Source organism: Acipenser ruthenus, chromosome 1 (genome assembly GCF_902713425.1).
Source record: "Acipenser ruthenus chromosome 1, fAciRut3.2 maternal haplotype, whole genome shotgun sequence".
Lineage (NCBI taxonomy): Eukaryota > Metazoa > Chordata > Actinopteri > Acipenseriformes > Acipenseridae > Acipenser > Acipenser ruthenus.
Genome location: NC_081189.1, coordinates 39,093,787 through 39,120,322, shown reverse-complemented (window position 1 = coordinate 39,120,322; position 26,536 = coordinate 39,093,787). Strand labels below are relative to the sequence as shown.

Sequence of the window (26,536 nt, the reverse complement as noted above, 5' to 3'; positions counted from 1 at the left end):
TCTGCAGGCCTTGCATTCCGCTCGTCTTGCAGTTTCATGAGCCTTCTGTCCTGTTAATAACCAGTCAGCCACTTCCCCTAATAACTGGCATGCTTTGCAGCCAGTAAGCCAGTAAACAAACACGACCCCAAAGGCACTGCAGAGTTAAAATGACATAGGAAGTGCAAGTGTAACAAATATCCTGGAAGACAAGGGAAGTAAAAATTGAGAACTTTGTTTTAAAATGAAAATACATGTTTGGGATATCATGTTTCTTCCAAAACAGAACATATGAGACCCATTAAGACTTAATTAATAAAAACAATTGTGTTAGCTACAACCAGAGGTCTCCAATACATATATAAAGTAACTGTAGAAAAAACATGTAGCCTCACTCCAAATAGCCATGAGAGCCGAAACAGTAATAAATTATAATTAACACGTATTATGTTACAATGTATACAATGCAACTGAAGCAGGTACAAAGTCATTTTTTAAATATGGTATAAGATTTAGCATTTGTCTGTTTGCACTGGCAGCACTTTGTTTTCACTGGGGAAAATCCAGTTCAATATGAAAGTCCTCAGCAAACTTTATTTATCTTCTTTATCCTATGCAGCGAAAAAGACTATTTCATGGGCAGTCTTGTTAATATTTCATAATTAAGGCTAAATGCTATATACAGTGGTTTGCAGACGTATTTCACCCTCTACCAATAATGTCACATTTTGTCGAGTTACAAATAATTTATGCACAGTTTTTCAAATAAACTTTTTTTTATTCAAAGCAGTAGTGGTTAAACTGAACACTGTTATATGAGGTTAAATGTCAGCAAAACTTGCAAAGAAAATTAACAAAGTGAAATTTACTGGTTGCATAAGTATTCAGCCCCTTAAGTCAGTACTTGGTAGAAGCACATTTTGCAGCAATTACTGCTTTTTGGATAGGTCTCTACTAGCTTTGCACAGTAGGATGGTGAATTTTTTGCACGCTCTTCACAGGAAAATTGCTCCAATTCTGATAAGTTTGTTGACTGGGTGATGTGCAGTGTTGGGCTTGCTCCAGATGTAACGTTTGGAAGACCGAAAAGTTCAATTTTTGTCTCGTCTGACCACAAAACCTTTATACACATGTCTGCAGTATCATCTACATGCTTTTTCGCAAACTCCATACGTGCTTTAAGATGAGGCTTTTTGAGTAATGGCTTCTTTCTTGCCACCCGTCCATACAGGCCAGCTTTGTGTAGGGACCGGCTTATTGTTGATGTGTGAATACTGACTCCCATCTCAGACACAGAACTTTGCAGATCTCTCAAGGTCATTGTTGGCTTCACAGTGACATCCCAAACCAGTTTCCTGCTTGCCCGGCTACTCAGTTTGGGAGGGCAACCTGATCTGGGTAGTGTCTGGGTGGTATGATGCATCTTCCACTTCTTAATGATGGACTTCACTGTGCTGAAACGGATAATCAGCGCCTTTTAAATTTTCTTGTTCCCTTCTCCAGCTCTATGCCTCTATACCACTTTATCCCTGACTTGTTTTGAAAGCTCCTTGGTCTTCATGGTTGCTGTAACACAGGGATCCGGAATGGGGGTCTGTGACAGAAATATAATGAATCTTGGTTGTAAATCCCCCTCCCGGCCTGTGAGGGCGCTAAGCAGCAAAAGCAGAGTTATTTGGATGGGCTGGCCTGACAGTTCTTTCCCAGGGTCGGGAAGTCTGTCAGTCTGGAAGAAGGCAAGACTCCGTTGCAGGAATGTATTGACCCGGAAGGGAAACGACATAGCAGCTGCAGATTGTAGAGACAGCTGCACTCGTTTACCAAGGGGTCATACGTGACAGCATAAAAGGGGACAGAGAATCGCGATCTACTCCTTCGCTTGGTTTTTGGATATAGAGAACTAGAAGGACCGTGAGAGACGCAGTGAAAGCTGAAAAGAAGTATTCGTGAGTGTTGTGTTTGTTTGTCGTTGTTAGTAATTGTCTTTGTTTGTGAACCACGAGACGGCTAACACGTATCCGGAGCTGTCCCCTTTGGCCAGCACAAAGCCGGAACAACACTACACCACAGTCACTTATTAAATTGTTATCACCCACCACGAGCACTACTGCACGCACCCAGACTAGTGACCGTGTCCAGTATTATTGTGGGGCAGATAATGTGTATTTAGTGTTTGGGCTGCAACCCATTATTATTGTTACCTCCGTGCATTACACATTGGTGTGTATTGTCGGAGGTTATTGTTTGGTCGCCAGACCGAGAATTAAAAATAAAAAGACCCCTTTTCTAAACGGATTACAGTTTTCTGTCTGTGATTATTCCTGCACTGCATCACCTCTGCACCTGTTCTCACTCAGCAGCCACTTTGCCACAGGGTCTTATTTATTTTAATTTGTAGATTATTATTTTTTCAAATATGAAATACAAGTTGCTTGCTTTTTCTTATTTCACATTTCTACTGGTAAACTGAAAAGGCTTTATGTTCACAAGAGGGACAATTCACAAATATAGTCTTTATTGAGGTGAATGGAATAAAAGTCAGAAAACATATGGTCGTGGTTTGACCACTGCTGGATGTTACATGACTGCCTTCAAACTGCATTTGAATAAGTCTTTTTCTGCATGTTTATACATCTGTTTTAAGATCCTAAGTATAAATAAATTACACAAATATTACAGGCCAAATAAATCACAAAATGCTCCAGAACTCCCATAGACATTCCACATTTACCACTTGTGTGCCCTTTTCAGTGCAGTATAACAAGGGATTCTGTCTTACAGTAAAGCATGACTCGCACTGTTCACACAACTGGAGGCTGTGTGGCAGACTGTGGGAGCTCTGGACGTTATCCCATCTTTAAGGGGGGTGACTGGAAGATTTTGCATGGCTGATCTCTTTTTTTCCATTACCCTGGCTTACCTCCCCGAGAGGCCAGAACAGTGCCGTCATATGAGAATGTCAGGCAGGATGGATCAGAGCCTGGAACGTGGGCCTGTCGGCAGTGAAACTTTGTGTGCACCTGCAGAGAAAGCAATACATGGGCAAGGTGTAAGGTTCAAGCAATACCAATACTTTACAGTCACAGTCTACACTGCATTGAGTTAAAAGTCCTGCTATTAAATAAAGTTTAACATTGTCAGTAATGTTTTGTGAACATGGCCCATAAAACATGTAAACCTGACCATCCTCTGCTATCCCAGCACAACTAAAACAAACTGTCTTTTTTATTCATATAGAGCTCTTTTGTTAACGTTAAACTGAAGTGTCCAATGCAGTGGTGTTTCCATTATTTAGTCATACACGCATTAATGTGCAAGTCAAAATGTGAAAAGCTACCACACAGAGCCCACTGCAGTTCTTTGCAAGGTACTTACACAATACCCTCTCGTTCAGTTTTTAATTACATTATTTAGCATGATAAACCAGTTTTTGTGAATTCTATGGGGTACACAAAGTTCTTTCTTTCAGCCACAGCCTTGCCTTCCCCAGCGTAATGATCAATCTGATCAACCTATTCCCCACCGGGATAAACCACAGCTGGACTTTATAGGAACATTTTATAGCACTGGAGAAAAACCCTGTTTTGCATCAACCACCTATCTGATGTTAACCCTGTGTTGCTTTTTCAATCCACGTGCTGTAAAATATTCCAATAAAATATAGCTGTGGCTTATCCCAGTGTTGATCAAATTTTGCATTGGATCCATCAGGCACAAGTCAATGTAATATTATAATTCCTTCCTTATATTCTCCTGTATTAAAATATTGGCTTGTTTTTTAGCGACCCCTGCTGATCAATAGGAAAATGCAACACATTAAAAAAAAAGGGAGACAGGTGGACAGTTTAGGCACTATTAGCAAGGAAAGTCAACACCGCATGTCACAATCATGATTTGAAAAGTTCCTCTGATCACATTTCAGCTTGTTTTGGTTTCGTCGCTATTCAAGTTCCTGACCTACCGACAAAGGGCTGAGTTGAGATACAACTGCTTTTGTTTATTGAGCTTCCTCCAGTTCAGAAAAAATCCACCGCCCCCCCCCCCCCCCCCCCCTCCACCACATTTTCTCTTCTCACTAGCCTCAACATTTGTCTACCTGACTATGGGTTACTTTGATCACTCTACATCCTGCCGGGATAAGCCACTGCTGGATGAATCACCCAGGATTGCATCAACCAAAAACTTACCCCCAAAAATGTGGTTAATGCAGGCTTGGTATTGGTTTATCAAATTAAAATCTTAGTTTCCTCTAACTCTTTAGGGTCCACATCATGTTAAATCCCACCAGCTTTTTAAATCTTTTTAAATCTTTTTACTCAGGCACTGTAAGAGACAGCCTTGCTGGCGGGGCACAGTTCGAAAGAGGAGACTTGGGGCTTTAAAACGAGGTCCTATTTTGTGTATTTCCAGTATAAGAGCCTGTCAGCAGACAGCCGTGAATGCGAGTGTTTTGCAATGTTACTACTGCGCTGTGAGACTGACGTACCTCGGTGCAGAAAATACAAACATTCCTACGAAAATCAGCTTGGACCCTAAATTTACTTGTACATTAATAATAAAGCAATGTATAACACAGTTATTGGACTGCAAGAATCTGTGTATTGGTTATAATCGGTACTTGCAACGTGTAAACAGACTCACTTCACTTGTGCCGATATTACCCACATACACAGACTGTTCACTGTCCTATAACCAAGTAATATATGAATGCTTTGGAAATTATGTATGAAAGCATTTCATCTATATCTGGTGCTCAAAAATCCAATAATCTATCATTAATTTCCGGAGACCTAGGTTCCTGCACAGCTTTTATCTCTCTCTCTTTGCCTTGCAATCATCAGCATGTGAAAAACAAGGCTGAATAGAGTGTAATAGCCCAGCACACTGATCAGTGCAGTGGGAGGTATTGACAGAAACGACAAGAGGTTTTACTGCACACACATTCAATGACCTGCATCATTCTGTGTTTTTAATGGCACGGCATAGGTCAAACTGGTACTGAACTCTTTGGAGCGAATGTATTTCTCTGATGGTTTTTGATAAAAGATAATGTGCAGGCTGTTGTGACAAATAACATTGAAGTGTCACTCACCAAAGCACAAGGGAAAAAAGGCAATCTGTTTACTCCTATCATAACTGGAAACACGCAATTATAGTCCATCAACGACGAGTGTCATTCAGGATGTATAAATAACGATAGCAGTAGGTTTTTGACAAAAAAAAAAGCTAAGGTGAAGTAATGAGTTGCTGAATGTTATATTTGTTGTACCATTTTAAAAAGGTGAATTATTTAAAAAACAAAAGTAGGTATTTATATGGATATATAAAAGATCAAAAGGAGGAATGGCATCTTGAAATTATTGCCTTCTGTGCTCCCACAAAAAAAAAAAAACTTCTAAAGGCTTATAATAAATGACTGCACTATAAGCCAAAGTAAGACAGTAGACATGAAATGTGCTTTCACTAAATGTAAAAGACAGTGAAAGTATTAACATCTAAACATGGTGCCATTAATTGTTCTACTTTACTTTTTCTTTTCAGATATATTTAAAGATAACAGACACATATTGCCTTTATCAACAATATAGCAACATTTTGGTAGCATTATGAATAATGAGGTAATGATAGGATTTGCCTGGGAAATGTAGCTTGATAAATTAAAATCTAATCCTTTTAAGACATAAAAATGATAAATACTGGCTGTGAAAGCCAAGCCTGAATCGAGTCCAGCATTTTTAAGGCTGTCAGCAACCTGTTCCTTTTTAACTATTGGAAAGCCAGGAGTAATTTAAAAAAAAAATTAAATACAAAATAAAAAGGACAGAATAACCAATTGTCCATTGTCCACAACCCTCTTTAGACTGATCAGTCACAGTTTGGAGATGGATTTCAGATATGTTATGTATGACCTTATATAAAATCAAGCTGTAATTATGTGACATGCTTAGTAGATGTATCTAATGATGAAAATCCACAAAGAATGACCAAACTCCATATTTTATTTACTGTATTTAGCTTGAGCAAGCCGACACTGTGGCACTAATGCATTTTCTTCTACAGCGTCTACATTTAAGACTCGCCATTTTTCACTAAGGCTGTGTGGTCCAGTGGTTAAAGAAAAGGGCTTGTAACCAGGAAGTCCCCGGTTCAAATCCCACCTCAGCCACTGACTCATTGTGTAACACTGAGCAAATCACTTAACCTCCTTGTGCTCCGTCTTTCGGGTGAGACGTAGTTGTAAGTGACTCTGCAGCTGATGCATAGTTCACACAACCTAGTCTCTGTAAGTCGCCTTGGATAAAGGCGTCTGCTAAATAAACAAATAATAATAATAACTTAAATTTTGATGCCAGTTGAGCCTGTAAAGTAATCTCAGCCAACATCCGCTGCTGTGCAGGTATTTCATAAGAAGCTCCACAACATTTTACCCAAGAGAGTTCTCAAAATGTTCTTTCCTCTGTAAAGAAAACTCATGTCCTGGGATGCTTTGGCTCAAAATATTTTTAGAAAAGGATCTTATCGTAATACATTGGCAGGTAAATCTAAGATATTAAATACTGTAATATGGTGTGATTTAAGGGGGCTTTATATATTTTATATCTTCCTAATATTAAGTTATTAACTGTTTACCTGTAATGTTACTGCTTTTACTATATTAGCACAGTAAAAGAAAATATCGAAGCAAAAACAGTAATATATATTAAACAAGCAAGGAATTAATTATTACTAAAAATGTAGATGATATGATGCATCTACGTCCTTTGTACTTCTGTCTGACCACTATTATTCACATAGAACTTGACATTATCCTCTTAAAAACAACAGCCTTCTTAGTCCTGGTCACAGTGGAATTGCAACCCCTTGAGCTGGTCTGTATGATATCTAATTGAACCCTTCAGAAGAACCCTGTGAATTTAAGGCTGATCTGGGAATTATCAGGAGGTAAGCGTTTAAGCTGTCCAGAAAAAGTATGACAATTAAATTGGGAGACAGATGATCTTGAGATACAAAAGGACAACACAGTCCAGCCTTAGCTGTAGACTTTTTTAATGCTACAGTACAAGCCCATATTACTGTAGTTTAGGTGGTTCCGGGATAATTCCTAATTTATAATAAAATATATACACATTATAAACATGTCTCCTAGAGATAAATCTCATATCTAGGAATCTGCTGTTGCTGCTGCTGAGCGAGTGCAAAACTGGAAATGTAATACTAGTGTTAGAATAGCAGCTGTAGGGGCTCCCGAGTGGCGCATCCAGTAAAGCCGCTCCGTGTGGAGTGCAGGATGTGCCCTATAGTCTGGACGTCGTGAGTTCGAGTCCAGGCTATTCCTTTGCCGACTGAGGACAGGAGCTTCCAGGAGGCGGCGCTCAATTGGCCGAACGCCGTCCGGGGGGAGGGAGGGTTAGGTCGGTTAGGGTGTCCTTGGCTCACCGCGCACCAGCGACCCCTGTAGTCTGGCCGGGCGCCTGCGGGCTTGCCTGTAAGATGCCTGAGAGCTGTGTTGTCCTCCGACGCTGTAGCTCTTGGGCAGCTGCGTGGTGAGTCAGCAGGGTGAAAAAAAAACAGTTGGCTGACGGCACACGCTTCAGAGGACAGCGTGTGTTCGTCTTTGCACTCCCGAGTCAGCGCAGGGGTGGTAGCGGTGGGCTGAGCCTAAAAATAATTGGACATTTCCAAATTGAGAGAAAATAATAAAATTAATTGGCAACAACTAAATTAAAAAAAAAAAAAGCAGCTGTAATGTGCAACACTCTCTTTACATAATGATTCAGCCCACAGACCTGCAAGGGGATGCTGCGGGCCCCACAAGGGTACTCCTGCTTTTAATCCAGTTTTAAAATGTGCACATGACTGAAGTTCAGGATGGTATAACCTTGGGATCAAAAGTAGTCAGCGGCACGGCTTGAATGGCAGTCAGTCACGGATTTACACGCAATGAATGTTGCAGATCTAGTGAAAACATATTTTAAATGCATTAAGAGTCCATTTTGACCCAGTTTTTGTTTTCAGTAATTCAACAATTTGATTTAAAAAAGTGCAATGAGTCCCTTTTTATTTAAAAGAGTGCAATGCAATATAAATGATCATGTTTTACAGGAAATACAGAAGAAAGAAGAAAGGGGCAACAGGGCAGACATTACTACAGAGGTCCTGGTAGAAAATGACAATGTCGGACAGAGAGTAATCGGATTCTCTGAAAGGTCATTCTCAGTGTTTGCAGGTAACAATGCCTACCCTTAGGCTAAAAAAAGTATCCAAAAATGAAAAGAAATAGAGGTTTCAAACGGTAGAAAAATGATAGGTCTAGGACATTTAATATTGGGAATCAAGAAGGTATTTTTATCAGGGTGAAATGACATCTGGTTTTAATCATGCTCTTGTACAGAGAATTGTAACTGGTCCCTACCATTCATTAAAAAAGTAAAAGGTTACCAAGGATTAAAACAGATCCATTAAAAAGTAATGGAAAAAAAACCTCTTAGCAAATTTGGAAAAGCAAAGCAGACTAATAGAGCTGGTATGGATCTGACCGCTAGCTGCCTTTTGCTATCAGTTTAAAGGCAATCTACTGATGTTTTAAATAGATTTTTTTGGTATCCCTTTTAAATAGTTCAAATTACAATGTTGTTTAAACCTGGTAGTTACCTCTTATGCTTTTCAAATTTGTTCTTAATTATCAAAAAAAAAAATCATTTAAGGTTTAGAGAAAAACTATTGTAGTTTATAAATTATTTTTCTAAATGTATTTTTTTAGAGTAACTATTTAATTATTTAACCATTAATATTGTTGCTTTATTTATTTATATTATATTTGCAAGCATTTACACTGGTAATATAAATCAACGATTTCTTATATTTAATATTTGTCCAATTAGCCAAATGGTTTTATAGAAGAAAAAAAAAAAAAAAAGAGGCAAGTTAGCACACACACAGTTTTGCTTTAACATGGCATGATGAACCAGTGGCTTCGCTAGCATGTCTTTCAGCTCCCTTGACTCCTTTTTCCTTATATTGTTTCTTGTTTTATTGAGCATTACTGTTTTTATTTTGTATATATGGAAAATACAGGGCTTGAAGAATGAAATTTAAAAAAAAAATGTTTTAATTATTATACAAAGTGTATCTTATCTTCATCTGAAATCAAGAGCTGTGAGCCAAGGCTCTGGTGCTGTACTTGTGTTCAGTACATAGGCATTGCACAATGAGATCTGGACCATGTACATGCCAAGCTTCTTATATCATGTCATGGTCTTCCTGCAGCATTGTACTGCTCCAGCATCTGGTCTGACCTATCCACGCCTCCCATGTGTTTGTTGTATTTATTTATTTTTTTAAATGGCTGAGGACACAAATACAATGAAACCAACAATTACAATCATTTTTTTTCTTTTGAAGGGAGAAAAGAATATATATCCTAAAAGTTTAGAGGGATGGGGGAGAGGAGAAAAAAATACTGATCTAAATCAAAAAAATTTTTTTTCAAAATGTAGAAAAATCTGATAAATGATGAGTAAAATTGTCAATTATGTGAATTATTAATAGCTAGTAAACATGAACCAAGTAGCAGTGAAATAATGAAACACTGCAACAGAAACAAGGTAAAGGAAACATGTGGAAGCACAGCAATACGTACTTAGAATTGTGATTTACTTCGACTCAATATTAATAAATTCTCACACATTTAGCTACTAAATATATAGTATTCTGTTTGGTGATAATGGGTACAAGTGGGAAAGTAATTTTTTTATTTTTTTAAATTTAGTCGTTGCCAATTATTTTTTATTTTCTCCCCAATTTGGAATGGCCAATTATTTTTAGGCTCAGCTCACCGCTACCACCCCTGCACTGACTCGGGAGGGCGAAGATGAACACACGTTGTCCTCCGAAGGCTGTGCAGTCAGCCGACCGCTTTTTTTTCACACTTCGGACTCACCAAACAGCCACCCAAGAGCTATAGCGTCAGAGGACAACGCAGCTTTCGGGCAGTTTACAGGCAATCCCGCAGTTGCCCGGCCAGACTACAGGGGTTGGTGGTGTGCGGTGAGGAGGACACCTTGGCCGACCTAACCCTCCCTCCCCCCGGTCGGCGCTCGGCCAATTGAGTAAAGTTCCTTTAACTTATGACCCAATATGAAGCATATTAGTAAGCATTTTTTTTTTTTTTTTTTTTTTTAAAGCATTGCTTCTGTTTTGTACAGGGACGGACATTGGATGCGCAGGACACTGGACACTGTACACTCAGCTGCAGTTTTGCGTGCTACTTAATTTTTGCTGGTTAAATTACACAAAGAAATATGCGAAGCAAAACATCATGACGCAGCTGTATTTATACAGTACCATGCTGCATTTACGAGTGTACTTCCAAACATTTCATTTGTTGCAGATACCTATTCAGCACAGGTTGGTGTGTCCTCCTTATTTTAATACACAAAAGCTTTATTTCATCATATGATTAATAGTCTAAGAAACAGCCTTCAGCAAACAGCACTAAGACGATGTTGCGCTGTCCTTCGCCGTGTGTGAAGCTTTTGGTAGTCTTTGGTGGAAATTAAGTCTATACAGGCAGGCTATTGATAACCAGACAGCTAGCTAACCCCTTGTGTTTTTTGCATTTTTAAAAATACATTGTTATGTCCATTGTTACGATTTTGTGCTACTTTTTTTATTGTACTTTGTCAACTGGTAATGAATACACACACGTCCTTACTTCGTTATGGGAACACGTGCATACCGAGCACACGCACGGTACTGCATGTAATTATGAGGAGCAGGTTCAGTTTGTCAGTGTCAACGATGACAGAAAGTGCAAATGCTGTACATTGGTAAGCAGAAATCAGTATTTTGGAGATCATTATTGGGGGGTCAGCCTCTGCAACAGATTCTGGAGTGCATTATTCCTCTGTATTTTATTACGTGAATCAGTTTTCCATATATGTCATATAACTACGTTAGTAACATGTGGGGTAACAGTAGCATGTGGGGGTCCACAAAACTTTTGGAGGTTGAATAGGGGTTCACACACCCAAAATGGTTAGGAACCCCTGATGTATAGCACACCGACGAAGAAGATGGATAAAACAGAGAGTTCAAATATTACTGCTGACAAAACATCCCTTGAACATACATATTGTCTCGAACTGCGAAACAAAAGCCCTCCAAATAAAATTTTAAAAAAAGCACTTTTCACAAAGTATCCGTCATTGAAACACATTTGAAAAGTACATCAGTTGCTATTGACAGACTTTCATGTTGCGTCCAGCATCTAGTCAAGGAAGTTAAACTTCATAAAGAAATGATCACAACAGTGGAACAAAAAGTTCAGACCCTCATGCAAGAAAATACCCAATTAAAGCAGGCAATTGCAGAGGCAAACCGCTACAAAAGAAGACGTGGACTTAGACTTCATGGGATGAAAGAAGCAGAGAATGAGGATGTAAGAAAGGTGCCAAGTAATACCTTTGCAAAAGTTTCACGGAGGGTAGATTCCAAGCTGGCTGAGGTAGTAGACGCTGTTCACCGCATCGGTAAGAGAAGAGAGATGACGGTAAACCACACCCCATTATCGTTCAGTTCTCCTGATATTTGGAAAGATGCTAAAACTGCAGACTTTGAGGGATAACCATTGACGCAGGTTTTCACATTACTTTAACAGCAAAAGATGTAATTTGCTATTATGAAGATAAGTCTGACAAGAATTTTGAATTCACTGTAAATCTATTTTTATTGCTTGCCAAATTCCATTTGCACAAATCTAAATTTTCAAATTGTATTCCTAAGTGCAAAGTTTTCTTAGAAGAAATTAAATTTAGATTCTTTATCAACAACCAAAAAAATGAAAAACTTCGAATAAACGAAGATATTATAATAAGATATTTAATGTACACCCCTAATTGTTTTACTATACTTATAATTCACATTTATTATTATTTATTATTATTTTCTATATAATATGCTGTTTCAGATTGAACATTTTGTTAAACTTTTGTTATAATCTGCTTTTTTCCTTGAATAAAAATTAATTAAAAAAAATAAATAAATAAATAAAAAAAATTTAAAAACACTCCACAGACAGAGTATCTTTGGCCACCTGTCTCAATTGCCTCCCCACATACGTGACAAGTTTCAATAATGTCAACATGACAACCTCAGAAGTAGAACGGTCTTTCTGTATCGTCACATCAACAAACAAGAATGCAGTACCAGTGCAGAGAAAAGCATTAATTCCACGAAACTCAAGCTGGTAATACAGCTCCTAATCAAAAGGAGAACTTTCTTTTATTATAGATCCCCATTGCAGAGAAACAATAGTTAGACGCAGATTGTGTTAAATTTGCTCTGGATGTATAGCGCTAGTCAGCACCAGCATTCAAGCAGGCTGTTAATTAGGTCTAACAACTGTTATCACTGTAACATACTGAAATTAGAACCACCGACCACATATTTTTAAGAGCTTCTCGATGATCAGTCCCAAATGAAAAAAATGGCAATCTAGCATTTATTTTTTTAAAACATATTTTTTAAATAGGATGTAGCTCTTACGTTAGGCAGCACTGAGTGTGCTTTTCTGAGGATGTAACACTTACGTTAGGAGTACAGAAGTGGTTAATCTTGTATTGAATTGAGCCCTGTATGTGGAATTATAGTGTGTGTCTCCCCCAAACACAAATTTAAAAGTCTCAAAATTCCCCCGGGGAGAGTATAAGAAAACATCGGTCTCATGACTAGATTATTTTACAGTAATCCACAGTTGACATGGGAGTCCCAGCAATACAATATTTCAGAAGACTCAGGTTTTTCATTCAAATGTATTTTTAATTTGTTTGATAACCACTTTCTAGTGTGGCAAAAGTCACATGGATGTAACAACATCTTGTACAACTACAGCTTTACACATTATCCCATGTAACACCAGGCAATTATTTTATCAGCTGACAGTTTTAATAAACAGTCTTAATAAATAAGTGGTTAAAGCAAGCCCTGCCTCAGGCCTCAGCACAGAAAGACATAACCTCTGGAAACTCACAAGTTAAACTCTGTAGATGTGCAATTTAATAGATACTGACCCAAACGTCACCACTCAATCACTGTAATGATTATTTAGTATAAATATTTGAAGGGTTCTGTTACAAGGAAGGGATACCCCCATCTTTTGAACAAGTACCTGTGTAAATATTTTACATATTGAATGACACATTTGAGTATGTTCAGGTCAAACAAACTTGTACATTTTTACTCTATGGGATGGCAGCTAAGCTTGGAAAACATTCCATATACAGTGCATTAAGTAGACTTGCTAACGATAGTCTGAACTGACCTATAATCCTATCGTATTGAAATACATGGTAATAGCAGGTGTAGAAACTGAATTTTTAAATACTACTGCCGAGACCTGGAAATGTATAGGTCACTGCAGTCATTAGCAATATGATGGTAATAAAGATGAATATGAACAATATGACTGGAAAGCAGAGTTAGCAGCTTTGCTATGCATTCAAGATGTAAACGCCTACAAATCTCACTGTTTTTTGTGCTCTCAACAGAAGACCTATCAAAACCAAATTATACACTACAGTATGAGTGGTGCCAAGAAACCGGGTTTGTTTTGTCTGTTTCTACAACTAGAGCTTGGTAGTACCCTGGTTTATTGCTTGAATTAAAACAATTCCAATTAATGCTTTAAAACAGCTGACTGTACCATATTCAACTAATGACAGTTGGTCCTCTGTATTAAGTATTCAAATGAAAATTAGTCTGCACCATGTAAAAACTACAAATTAGTCACTCCATATAACATTTGGATAATAAAACATTTGTATAGTTTTTTTAAAACTTTTTTTTGCATGGTACTTAACAGTACAGTACTATAAAAACATCAGAATCCCACTGATAGAGAGCTCTGGTGTTTTTTTTAATTATAATTTTAGTAAATGTAACAAATGTTACCTAATAAAACAGATTTAGGGACCTGATAACTCAGTTACACAAGCCCCAAGTGCCACAGTAGCTCAGTTACGTGTACTGCTTAACCACTCTGGGTTAACCACTAAACAGTAAAATTATTATAGATAGAAAAAATAAATGAAATGAAACCAACATTCAAACTGTGAATAAGTGGACAATTCGAATAAAGTCAGTTCCTGACAGCCCAAACAAGCACTATCATAATGAAAACATCTCAACCAGCTCTTTTTCTTCCAATACACTGCCTGAGGAACTAAACATGTACAATTCTGATTATTGGTCTTGACAATCTAGTTAGTGCTTGTGATAATCTATTGACCTTCTTCCAGGAACTGTCTAAAGATAAAGGGATTTTCACAGCTCCTCTTTATACATGGCTGTGGGAAGGGAGACATGTGAGGGAATTTCCTTGGCAGTTGACCTAGGATGGGAATCTTAACACTGATCCGGACCTGGCACCAACAAGAACCAGTCATTTTGCAGTTAATTTAACCCGTCTTACAGTAGGTAATTTCTTGAGTGCATGAAGTTTACTTTAATAAATAAAAATGGAGGCCTGATGGGAATAAAGCCATTTAAAAAAAAAAAAAAAAAAAAAACCACCACACCTTTTATGTTCAGAAAAGCCAAGTTGACAAGGTCTTCTGTGCGAATCCTTTTTTTCTTTGTTTCTACACCTTTAAACGGATATAGAAAAACTGCTAAACTATGTACTTATTTATGTATGTATTTATTTTAATCTAATACAGCGACTGAAGAATCACACTGACGGTTATGATACAGCTGCTGGCTGGAATGATCCCCAGTCAAGCAGGCGAGAAAGAGGAGTAATTAACCTGCTTAGTAAATTCCGGTCTGGGCTGCCCGACAACTACAGCACGACACAGAGACAAGATAAAGGGGTACCTGGCACACAGCCTGATAGTCATGCCTTGTTTTGTTGTCGGTGCAGGTACAAATTTCATGTTGCAAAGGGTGTTCAAAAAGTTTAAAGCCCTGTCTATGGGCTAAATCTATGGGTCCCCTGTGGCTCACTTGGTCAAAGGCATTGCCAAGTGTGACCTTGCTGGTTCGAATCCCGGTTGCACAGTTACTGATATTGGCAGGGGACCTAGGGAGCTCATCACTGGCTTTTGCACTCCCATAGTTTAGGGAGGGGGAAATCAACTGGAGATAGATTTCCTCAAAGGACCACAACCACCTCTACTTGTCACAGGACTTCCAGGTTTCAGGTGTTTGGCAGTATCCACTGATTAAACTCAAATGGTGAAGAAAGGCTTGAAAAGAGGAACGAGGATGGCTGCTGATATTATTATTATTATTATTTATTTCTTAGCAGATGCCCTTATCCAGGGCAACTTACAATTGTTACAAGATGTCACATTATTTTTACATACAATTACCCATGTATACAGTTGGGTTATTTTTTTTTTTTTTTACTGGAGCAATCTAGGTAAAGTACCTTGCTCAAGGGTACAGCAGCAGTGTCCCCCACCTGGGATTGAACCCACGATCCTCCAGTCAAGAGTCCTTAGCCTTAACCACTACTCCACACTGCTGAGCCAGTATCTGGCTACTCCACATACTGAGCTAGTATGTGGATTACACAGCAAGGTAACAATCAAATTGGGAATTTAAAAATGGCAAGAAAGCAGAAACTTGGGCACTTTAATACCACCGACAGGCATTTACTGGAGTCCACCACTTATGAAGTCCTCATAAAGGAAGAGATGAGCTTAGAAGTTATTTTCACACCCACCAAATTCATCTGACCTTGACAACTGGCAACTACATTCAGTCTGAAATCCTGAAGAGTCGCTGTCAAGTAGAATGCTTTGCCTCCGATTATACAGACAGAAGTTTCTGTATGGGGTGCAACCAAAGTGGGTTATGTTGAAAGAAAAGAAAATATTTTTTTCCCTCAGTTCTGCTCTGCTGCTGCTGCTGTCAGGCTTAAAACCTTTTCATCATCCCTTGTGAAGTCCTACCTGTTAATACTCCCAGCAAAATGGTTCTTCTCAGCTAAGGACTTGCTAGTTAAATGTAGTCCTTCAAAATCACTGGCACACTTCAGAGTTTTCTACAGCAACTTTTCCCCCCTCGTTAATTACAGTTGACCTGAATGTGAACTCAAACCAAACAGTATAGGAGGTGCATTCGTGAAAATAAATGACTAGAGGGTGAACTGGCACAATGCCAGACACCCCCTGCATGCATGCACACACGCACGCACGCACCTGTCTGATCCACCCTTTGCTGGTGTGACATGTTAGTTCAGGCTCCACTTGTACAGTCATTTGGAACGCTATAATAATAATGTTGAGTGGTCCTTTCTGATTTTTGTTTCTGTACAACACTGGGAATGATTATAGGGGTGGGCAGGGTGAAGATTTAATTGAGATAAAACTTTACCAAAATCGACTACTGGGTGTATTTGAGAGATCCCCAAACCTCACAAATCTGACACCATATATCTCTGTAGCTGTGGTGCCTTGTTTGCCATTACTGTTGTCTGAAATGTTACGTGTTCTGTGAATAGTACCATGGTCCCATCTCCAAGTGGTTGGAGTACCCTGAAGGATGTTTTGGCCAGTTAATTAGCAAAAGCTCTTCTGGAACTTAATCACTCCACCTTAGGTACTTGTCATGACTTTCACAAAGATTCAGCTTTCTTTGTAATCCACCGGTCTCTAGTGCTTGTATACACTAGAGTACAGTACCTTTATTCTGCTTCAAAGCTTCTAAATACAGTATATAGTTATTAATCACTAGTATGTTTATATCTGTCATGTATGGTGTCAACATCACTACTAAAAATGGTGTTTCCATAATTATTTCCATTACCGTGTACTACAGATCAGAATTACTGAAGACCACAATGAAACAGCACTTTGGGTCATTTTAATATAGGTTAGACTTAAGGTACTATGGTAAGCAGTTTAATTAATTACAATATTACTAATCCACAAATTAGTTTTCCTTTCTGGACGTTCAGTCAAACATTTACAAGACCGGTTCCAAACCTGCTCCAAGGCTAGTTTTATTTAAAATAAAAGGCTGACAGTTCTACATAAGTAAATATCCTGTGACTTATTTACAGGGTGATCAAAGTTGATTTCATACATCAAAATACATTCGCGAACATGTCAGGTTTGCTGCGATTAACATGAATGATGGCAGACTGAGCATGGCTACAGAGGTCAATGAAAAGATGAGAAAGTGCTGGAGCACTTTTTTACATTTACACTGAACTTCCAGACTGTAGAAAAGTAATAGTTTAAATGAACAGACACACAGCTAGCTAGTTAGACACATACACAACTCGTTCTCCCTTCCCAATAGTCTAACTGCCCCTACCCACTCGCTTTGAGGGTTTGAAAGAATCACGCATGACATTATTGTATGAAATACTGTGAGTAATCTACAGCTACAAATCATTAGTAAAACTATTCAGGACCCTCCACAGGAGGTCAGAAGAACTGTTTACTCCCATTACATTTCTACTGAGGATACGATTAGCATCATTTTAATTGAAACCATGCAAACAACAAATATTGAGTAAGTAAATATTTTTAAAATCGGTGCAATTTTTGCATACATTAAAGTGTGAAACAAGGAAACAAAAACACAATATAGTCTGTACCAGTACACCAAATATTAACCATTTACAATACAAAATACAATCCAATGTTTCTATCCTTATAAAGTGTACTATGCATTTTGGTGAAAACGGTATACAGTACATGGCAAACGGTAGTTTTAGTAAGTCCTGCAGTCAAATTTTAGAAAACAATGTACATAATAAAGCACACAAGTTTAAAAAGACCACCTCACTTTGTTATAAGCTTCAACACATTTCCCACGAACATTTTCATACCAGTTTTCACAATGAGAAAAAGCAGATGGCTTTATCTGCTTTATTTAAAAAAAAAAAAAAAAAAAAAAAAAAAAAAACACCACCATATGGTCAGTTATAGTAATACTCTTTGTATGATCCATTGTATATTTAATGAAAAAAATAGAATATATATATATATATATATATATATATAATGTAGCAGGGCAGTAGAGAGCCCTGCTGTGCAAATGTATTTATTTATTTATTTATTTTTAGAACAGGGTTTCCCCCTCTGCCCCAGTGTTATTTTATATTCGTTTTGTATTATTATTAAAATCATTTCCGGTGAGAGAGCACACACTTCAAATCAGCACTTCCCTAAACAGCAGCACGCACTTCTCCGTCTACTCAAAATACACGATTAAATTGTAAAAAAATAAAAAAAAATAATCAAAATATCAAATCTTTAGTTGATTAATTGGTCCGATTAATCTGTTAATCGGAACAGCCCTATCTATCTATCTAAATAGTACTTCACCAGTCAATAAATGTTACCTGCACTTCTTGATTGTTTAGCATCACTGTGTGCTGTGCTCTACCTTAGAATTTTAAGAATGCCTAATTGTAAACATAATCTATCTGCCTAACGTTAATGCCTGTAATTCACCCCCTTTATTCACCCCCTTTATTCATTGTTCATGAATTCTGATTAAAAGTGTGTTACGAATAAATAGAGAATTCAGTAAGTCATCAATGTTAGAAAAGATTAAAAGCCAGACAGTATACATCAGTAAATAGAAAGAAAAATAAAAAAACAAAACTGTGTAGCTTATCCTGTTTATATCAAATTCTACTCATCCATGCAATTGGTTATCCCACAAAACTAAAATGTGACATTGTTAAGTATGGCACTCAGCTTACTTTCCACTGATTCTTTTTTTTCTCAGTTTGAAGCATTCATGGCTCACATTTCCCAGTTTACAAACATGCTGTCCTCACGCTATGTCTGTTTATTCTGTGTAACCGCAGTTGTACACCCCGACTGTGGAAGTGTAAACTGTTGTGGATTCAGTCTCGAGAACTGGATTCTTAATGATCAAATAAAAAAAACCAGTAAACAAGAAATTCAAAAACAAAAGTAAAAGGAACCCAGTGAAGTTACTAGCATTACCCCCACCCACACCAGCAGATGGAAAGGTCACCCAGTGCCTTAGTATATATAAAAAAAGACCACATTAAATAAGGACTCATCCCAAAACATTACAGATGTTATTTGTCTACAACTTGACAGCTCATCATTAATCTAATAAACCTGTTATCAGTAAACAAATCAATTCTAACAATAAATACAGCCCCAAAGCTTACAACCTATTAAAAATAAATCACAGTTGGGTTGTTAGTTTTATTCAATGGATGTTTTCCCCTGAACTTCTTATAACTTAGCTGTTGATGTAATAGAGAGAGAAACAGTGAAAGATTAAGATGGCAAAAAAAAATATTCCTCTTGAGGATGCCACTCTCATGCCACAGTTTCTGATATGACTGTGTAAAAAGAATCAAATTTCTGCATTTATGGAACAGCAGCAATTATTCTCTAAACCTGTCAGTCCAAGATCACCGTTAGCCAATGAGTTGTGTACATTAACCAACCAATAACACTGGTGCAACAATATTTTGAAACCCAGGGTCTATATTAATTATCTTAACAGGGGCCGACCTAAATACCATCACCTATTTAACACTGTTTTAAATCGCCCTACTGGTGCCCGTTATTAACTACATAAAACAAAAAAAAAATACCCGTGATTGAACTGATCTAAAAGGGTGCTTGTAATTAGATCAACCACAGTTTAGAGTACTAAAAGACAACATTGTGTGTGCAACCTCAAAAAACAACAGTTGCATGACATACTGTACATTATATACGGCCAGCCAGATCCATTATATTTTGTATTGGTTTCCGTCATACTCTTTACCATCAAAAGGGATAGGAAATTCTGCTAGTAAGACTGTGTTCTACTGGAACACTGTTCTGTAAATCTGGCAGTGGTTGAAAACGAGGGAGCCAGGAAAATACAGAGAAACAACAGAGCACAGATCTCAAAGCCAGGTAGATACAAAGTGATTTGTAAAGTCAGACCTTAGCAGCTTTTTTAAAATGGATTGCAGCCACTCCACAAAAATGTGAAAGTTTAAAGCCAGTTTGAAAGGTTTTGCTCCCAAGAGACCTCAAAAGTAGGGATCTTCTACAAGAAACAAAAAAATATTTCTATAACAAATCACCAGATAAGTTTGTCAAAAGCAGATGTGAGGGGCATGGTTATGTTAGATCTTTATCAATTTCTTAAGGTTATAAATCCCACCCCTCCCCCTTGACACATTCAGTTTTTACATACATTTGCGATGAGGTGAAATTGAATCCCAAATAAATAGATATTTCTAATATGTAAGCCTAAAACATAGTATACAAAGCTCACCTTCCCCAGTAAAGTTTAATAGACTTGGAACACTTATACTGACAATGATGAATGACAGTCACTCAGTTTTGAGACTGGCCAAATTCATGTGCTGGCCAGTCAACATATGTGTTGGGAGTAGAATAGTAACTGGCTTCTATTGTGCAGTTCTTGAAGATGAGATACTGGTGAGAGGAAACTATTTTCTTAATCTGATTAGAATAGTCTTATCAGAACCACTTGATATGTTCTTGGCCTCCAGAGTTCCCAAGAGCTTAAGGATAAGACACACTATAAAATCCTCCCAACCATTGTTAGATACAATTGTTCCCTTTATTGAATTTGTTTAACTCCTCAAAAAGGACCCTTAAATATTCCCAGAGTCCTACAGTGAATACTTTCATTAGATACCTTCATTGCAAGCTACCCGTTATTTTTTTTTTTATATTAAGGTCCAAGTATGTATGGGAAAGAGTGTTTAAACAGCCTCCAAAGTACAGTCATTCTAATAGCACATTGTGCCCAAATTATTGCAATGCCACCTTCAACTGGTTACCATTCAGTGCAATGTAATCCAGTCAACGTAGTACAAAACATTACCAATTACAGTTGCTTAATACTAATTGGTTTTTATTTTTACCATATGTGAAAAACAAACAAGAGACACTTTTGTAAGATACTTTATAAAAGCTCTGAAGAGGAGAATATGGAAACCAATAAACTTGCTACTTCATCGTGTAGCAGTCTATAAAAATAGATTATTTAACAATACAATATTTGACAGCACAAAATCAGAAAGGGAATGCACACTGAGGCTGACAAAATGGAAGCATATTTCAGGGAAAGAAGCGGTGGGTTGGATATATAATGCCATTTAATAGGGCTGTTCAAAACTCATTGGTGCTATGGTCATGTACAATGCTTTACTATAGTTTACATTCTATTTGAAAACCTGAATGTGTGCCAGTAACAAACATCCACATATTTGCATTTGGCATCTTCTAAAGCCCCTTTCACACTGGCACTCCTACCCGGGTCACCATCTCGCTTATTGTGAAACCATGTACCTCAAGGTCAACGTGTTCTGACCCGGGTTGAGCGAGAGAAATGCACGACAGCCGTTTGTTAGCCAACGCAATAATAAACAGCTACGCCTGCGTGAAGGTTTCACTTCCACAAGGAACATTTCTGTGTATTATGTTACCTGTCACCCAGGTCAACCCTGCTTTATCAAAAGCAGTGTGAAATTGCGTAGCTGACCCGCATGACACCAGGTCCTGACCCGGGTAGGTTCTGACCCGGGTAGAGCATGCCAGTGTGAAAGGGGCTTAATACAGCTTTATGTGCTACTGACTTGATAAGAAAAGAGTGTGTGGTATGTTTTTTGGGTGCTATTGAAAAGTGTTCCATTTTGTTGGCACAAGCACAAGCCTGTGGCAGAGCAACCTACATTTTCTACAGAACAGTAAATAAATTAAGTTTAGTTTCCTTTTCGTGTCCATTACTGGTACAGTATAATGTTCTGCACGGATAGTATTATAATTACTGGTAGTGCTATCTTTCTTATCATTATCTTGACAAGATCATTGTATGAAGTTGTCCAGCAGTTCTATTCCAAAACTTTAGTTATAGTGATTTCTAGCAGAATTGAAAATTGATAATGTTCCCTTAATACCCTTGCATGTCTAAAGGTCGATGGTGTGAAGCATTCTTTTCAACTTTTTGGCACAGATGCTTCTTTCTTTATACAATACAAACAGCTAATAAAGGAATAATTATGGGAACATTAAAACATTGAAGATCTTGTTTATACAAGGTTAGCATTCTTTATATATATATATATATATATATATATATATATATATATATATATATATATATATATATATATATATATATAAGCTCCCGGGTGTATGCAATTGGTTCCCTGGTCATTGTCCAAGGTAAGTGTCAGAGTATAGTCATCTTGATCACTTCTTAAAATGACAGTGATGTACTGAAAGGAAAACAGCCAAATCAACTGCTGAAAAAAAATAAATTCACATGCAAACTTTTGTCTGCAAACTTTAACTTATAAATCGCAAGGGCTAAAATATACTTAGTTTATGCAATGCAAGTGCACCAGAACACACTATAAGTACTTCAAAAAGGGCAAGACTCAAAGATAGGGGAGTTTTGTTTTTTTTTGCATTATAATCTTCTAAAAGGTAGTATTGGGGTTTGTTCAACTGATCTAAACACCACCACTGTTAATTAATTTAGGACCATGTGCAAAGAAAATGAAACATCTAACAATGCATACATCTCTTGTGTATTTGTCTAATAATATGCAAAAAGGGTCTTTTAAGAATTAAAAAAAAAATGAATATATATATATATATATATAAAATCAAAAAAGTACCATTCCAGCCGTAAAGGCACAGAAAGGAAAAAGACAGCAACTCCCAAAAATCCAGGTCCACAATCAAGGTTAATTAGCTAATTTTTGCAAGAATAAAAACTTAGTTTTGTTGAAACCCTGATTGTGGACCTGGATGTTTTGGAGTTGCCATCTTTTTCCTTTCTGTGCCTTTACAGCTAGAACGGTACTTTTTTGATAAATGTTTTCCAAGGACAAGGCACCCCGGGTGAGAAAAGCTGATAAACTTTATTTTAGTGCTAGTATACACACCCTATATATATATATATATATATATATATATATATATATATATATATATATATATATATATATATATATATATATATATATATATATATACACACACACACTTCTTTACTGTAGGCACCAACCGTATGCATCATTTTAGAAAACAAAATTGTAAAGAAATATATATATATATATATATATATATATATATATATATATATATATATATATATATATATATATATATATATTATATTTATATATTTATCACATTGCTTATCCCCAAATTAATTGAAAGCGGCTTTCTGGAGGCCTCGAGTGACTATTGTGCACCGTAATAGAAAGCTTGGCATGGCTCTGAAAGAGGCAATATAAATAGACAAAGAAACAGGTTTAAACAGGATAGGTGGTGGCAAGTTATTATGTATGAAATGTCTCAGTCTGTAACTGCATAGTTTATCTCTCATAGAACTGTTTACATTTGGGATTAACTGCCAGCAATCTACTCTGAAACAGGATGCCTAAATTATCAGATTATGTAATGCAGGCTGTGGGTCACAGTGTGGAATTAACAGGACCTTGTCAGGTTTAATTAAGAATCAGTGATAGTCAAAACAATTTAAAAGGAAGTAGTATAAATAACTGTCACACCCTTTACATGCTAATATCACCCCCCACCCCACCCCCATCCCCCTTTTGATTGATAACTCTAAATAAGAGATTCCAAGAAATGTAAAAGGATTGACAGAACATAGGAATGGAATGTCATCAACAGTCAAAATGTTCCATTTGAGGAATGTTGGGAGGCAAAAGGTTAACATCAACTCTTCTGAACTTCATACTGCAGTACTGTTGGATTAAAACATCAAGTATAGATGCCATTAGTGGTAAAACTAAAATGTGAATCAAATACCCACAGATTCCTGATAGAAGCTGATGTCTTAAACATTACTCAAGGTGGTACTGCAAGATTACTGTATGTATGCCTCCGAGGCTGCTGATAAGGTGTTACTGCAAGTTAAATGTTTTATATTCTGGCACGCACTTGCCGATTCTTCCTGAGCAACATCCGAAGAATCCGACCCTTCCTCACCAACTACGCTACCCAGCTCCTGGTCCAGGCCCTGGTACTCTCCCGCCTAGACTACTGCAACTCCCTCCTGGCTGGCCTCCCTGCATCCGCCACCCGTCCGCTCCAGCTCATCCAGAACTCTGCTGCCCGCCTGGTGTTCTCTCTGCCTCGCTTCGCCCACGCTACTTCTCTACTCCGCTCGCTCCACTGGCTCCCGATCACCGCTCGCATCCAGTTCAAGACTCTTGTACTAGCCTACAGATGCCTTGACCAGACTGCACCCAGCTACCTCCAGACCCTCATCTCTCCCTACACCCCCACTCGACCTCTCCGCTCCTACAGATGTCAGGACTGCCCAGTCCCTGACCACATTCCGGCGCCTCCTTAAGACTCACATCTTCAAACAGCACCTGTAGAACTTCTCTGTTTGTATCCTGGGACACTATCACCCTTCATGTAAATGTGCTTTATTTTGCTCTTATTTGCCCCCTATTTTACTGCATCTAATCCTGTACTTCAGAATACTGTAATCTGCCAAGTGTTTAACCTGTAATCACATCCTGATGTAACTATCACTATCTAATCATATCCTGATGTAACTATCACTATTATCTGCTGTATTATTGAATTTTGGTTTGTCACACTTGTACTTTGCTTGAACAAAAGTTATTGTATTTCTTGCTCTTATTGTATTGTAACACTTGAAATGTATTTGCTTACGATTGTAAATTGCCCTGGATAAGGGCGTCTGCTAAGAAATAAATAATAATAATAATAATAATAATAATAATAATAATAATAATTATAATATTACGGATGTTTAGGCTGAAGTTTGGTGACCTTTAATTGGAAAGCCACTTTTTATTATTATTATTATTTATTTCTTAGCAGACGCCCTTATCCAGGGCAACTTACAATCGCAAGCAAATACATTCAAGTGTTACAATACAAGTCATACAATAAGAATCAATACTACACTGAACAACGACAACCAATCAAATCAAGAAACTAAATGGATCACTACGCTACATTTGTATATAATCTGGATTTCAGACACCTTTCAATCTGCATAGCTTTTTGCCTATTTACATACAGTGCTGTCTTATAAAACAACAAAGCTGAACAACTGCTTAGCCCAGGACTGATTAAACTTGCCTTCTTGTTCCAGATCCAAAGCCGATATCCTCCCTTTGTTGCATACAAAATGCCTTCAAATGACAATTGACAACTGATGAGTCCAAGTTGGAAGGTTGGGTAAATATTTAGTCTGAGTTAGGTCTCAGTAATAAATTTTAAGTTAAGCTTGTCGTGGCTTTAAACATAGTGCAATTACTTTCAGCTCAGGGCAAATCTCTTCCCAAAACATTCCAGATGACATGGATTCTCTGCTACATGAATTCTGTAAACAGTAAAGCATAGCAGTCAACCACAAGCAGAGTATCTGAGGGTTCCACTTCAGCAGCTGTCCACATCACCTACTTTTTTTTTTGTTTTTGTTTTACCTACTATGAGAAGTAGATCTTATTCATGACACAGTCTTGCCATAAAACCTAGAACTGGTCCTAATAAGTGAGTTATTTCAAATCCATTGTAGACAGAATCTGGCAGTGTATTGATACAAAAAACAAACAAAAAAAGTTCTGCAACAAGGTTTCAGAACGTTGGCTGTAATCCCACAAAGCTTGTTAGAAAAATGTTTGGATGAGCCCTGCCAGATTCTCCTAAATGTGGACACAAAACTTGAAGTCTCCTGGTGAGCAAACTTAAGTTAACATAAAATCGGGTAGCTACTTAATCCCAGCTACATTTCTTAGATGCAGTTTGACGAGAGTTAGGTTTGTCATTTGAAAACGAACAAATCAGGCCTACAAACAATCCAAGTCGTGGGCTCATTATGACAAGTGCTTCTCCCTCGCCAAAGGGGGTGCTATGAATTTGGAGCATTCAGACTGTTCCTTTCCGATTTCGCTCAGGAGGAAAACGCTGCCCAATGAGAGTGTCTGGAGGGAGTAAACTACAAAAAAATGCTAGTTATTGCAGGACCTTTGAGTTCAGTGCCTCTGCCCAATGTCCCTTTTAAGAACAATGTAACACACTTTGGGAATCCAGCTTTTATGCCAACAACAATTTACATAATTCCTCATAAAAAGCACATAATTTTCCCTTTGATTGTTTTAATTGTATAATTAATTAATAGTGGAAAGTGCATTCGAAGTCCAGAAAGCTTTTATTATGTCTCACTATACCCCTGTAATAGTAATTTACCAGAGGAATTAGAAAATGAGAAGACAGATTTTTCATCCCGTCACAAATTGACAGCACAGGAGGAATCAAAACTTCTTGGTGACAGATGGCCATTTAACTGCAAACGGAGAAAAGGAAAAGCAGTACAAGAGGTTGTAGCAGCAGTTATCAGTTTTCTACAATCCATTGATGCACAGGGCAACTTTCTGTAACTAAACTTCCCTGCAGTTATGCCACTTAAAATAATCAAACCATCATTTTTATTATATACCTAATACAGTATATAACATACTTGTTGTCATTCTTAGATTGAATTGAGAACAGTGCAT

At 37.5% G+C, this 26,536-nt stretch overlaps 1 protein-coding gene across 1 annotated transcript in view; it reads right to left on the bottom strand.

Annotated features, from left to right (window-relative positions):
- The window catches only part of LOC117420669 (WD repeat-containing protein 70-like), a 130,473-nt gene that overhangs the window by 43,442 nt on the left and 60,495 nt on the right, over nt 1-26,536 (bottom strand). Inside the window, exon 12 of the mRNA XM_034034191.3 lies at nt 2,900-2,999. Within this exon, the coding sequence (XP_033890082.2) occupies nt 2,900-2,999 (100 nt within the window). The remainder of the gene's footprint in view (nt 1-2,899; nt 3,000-26,536) is intronic.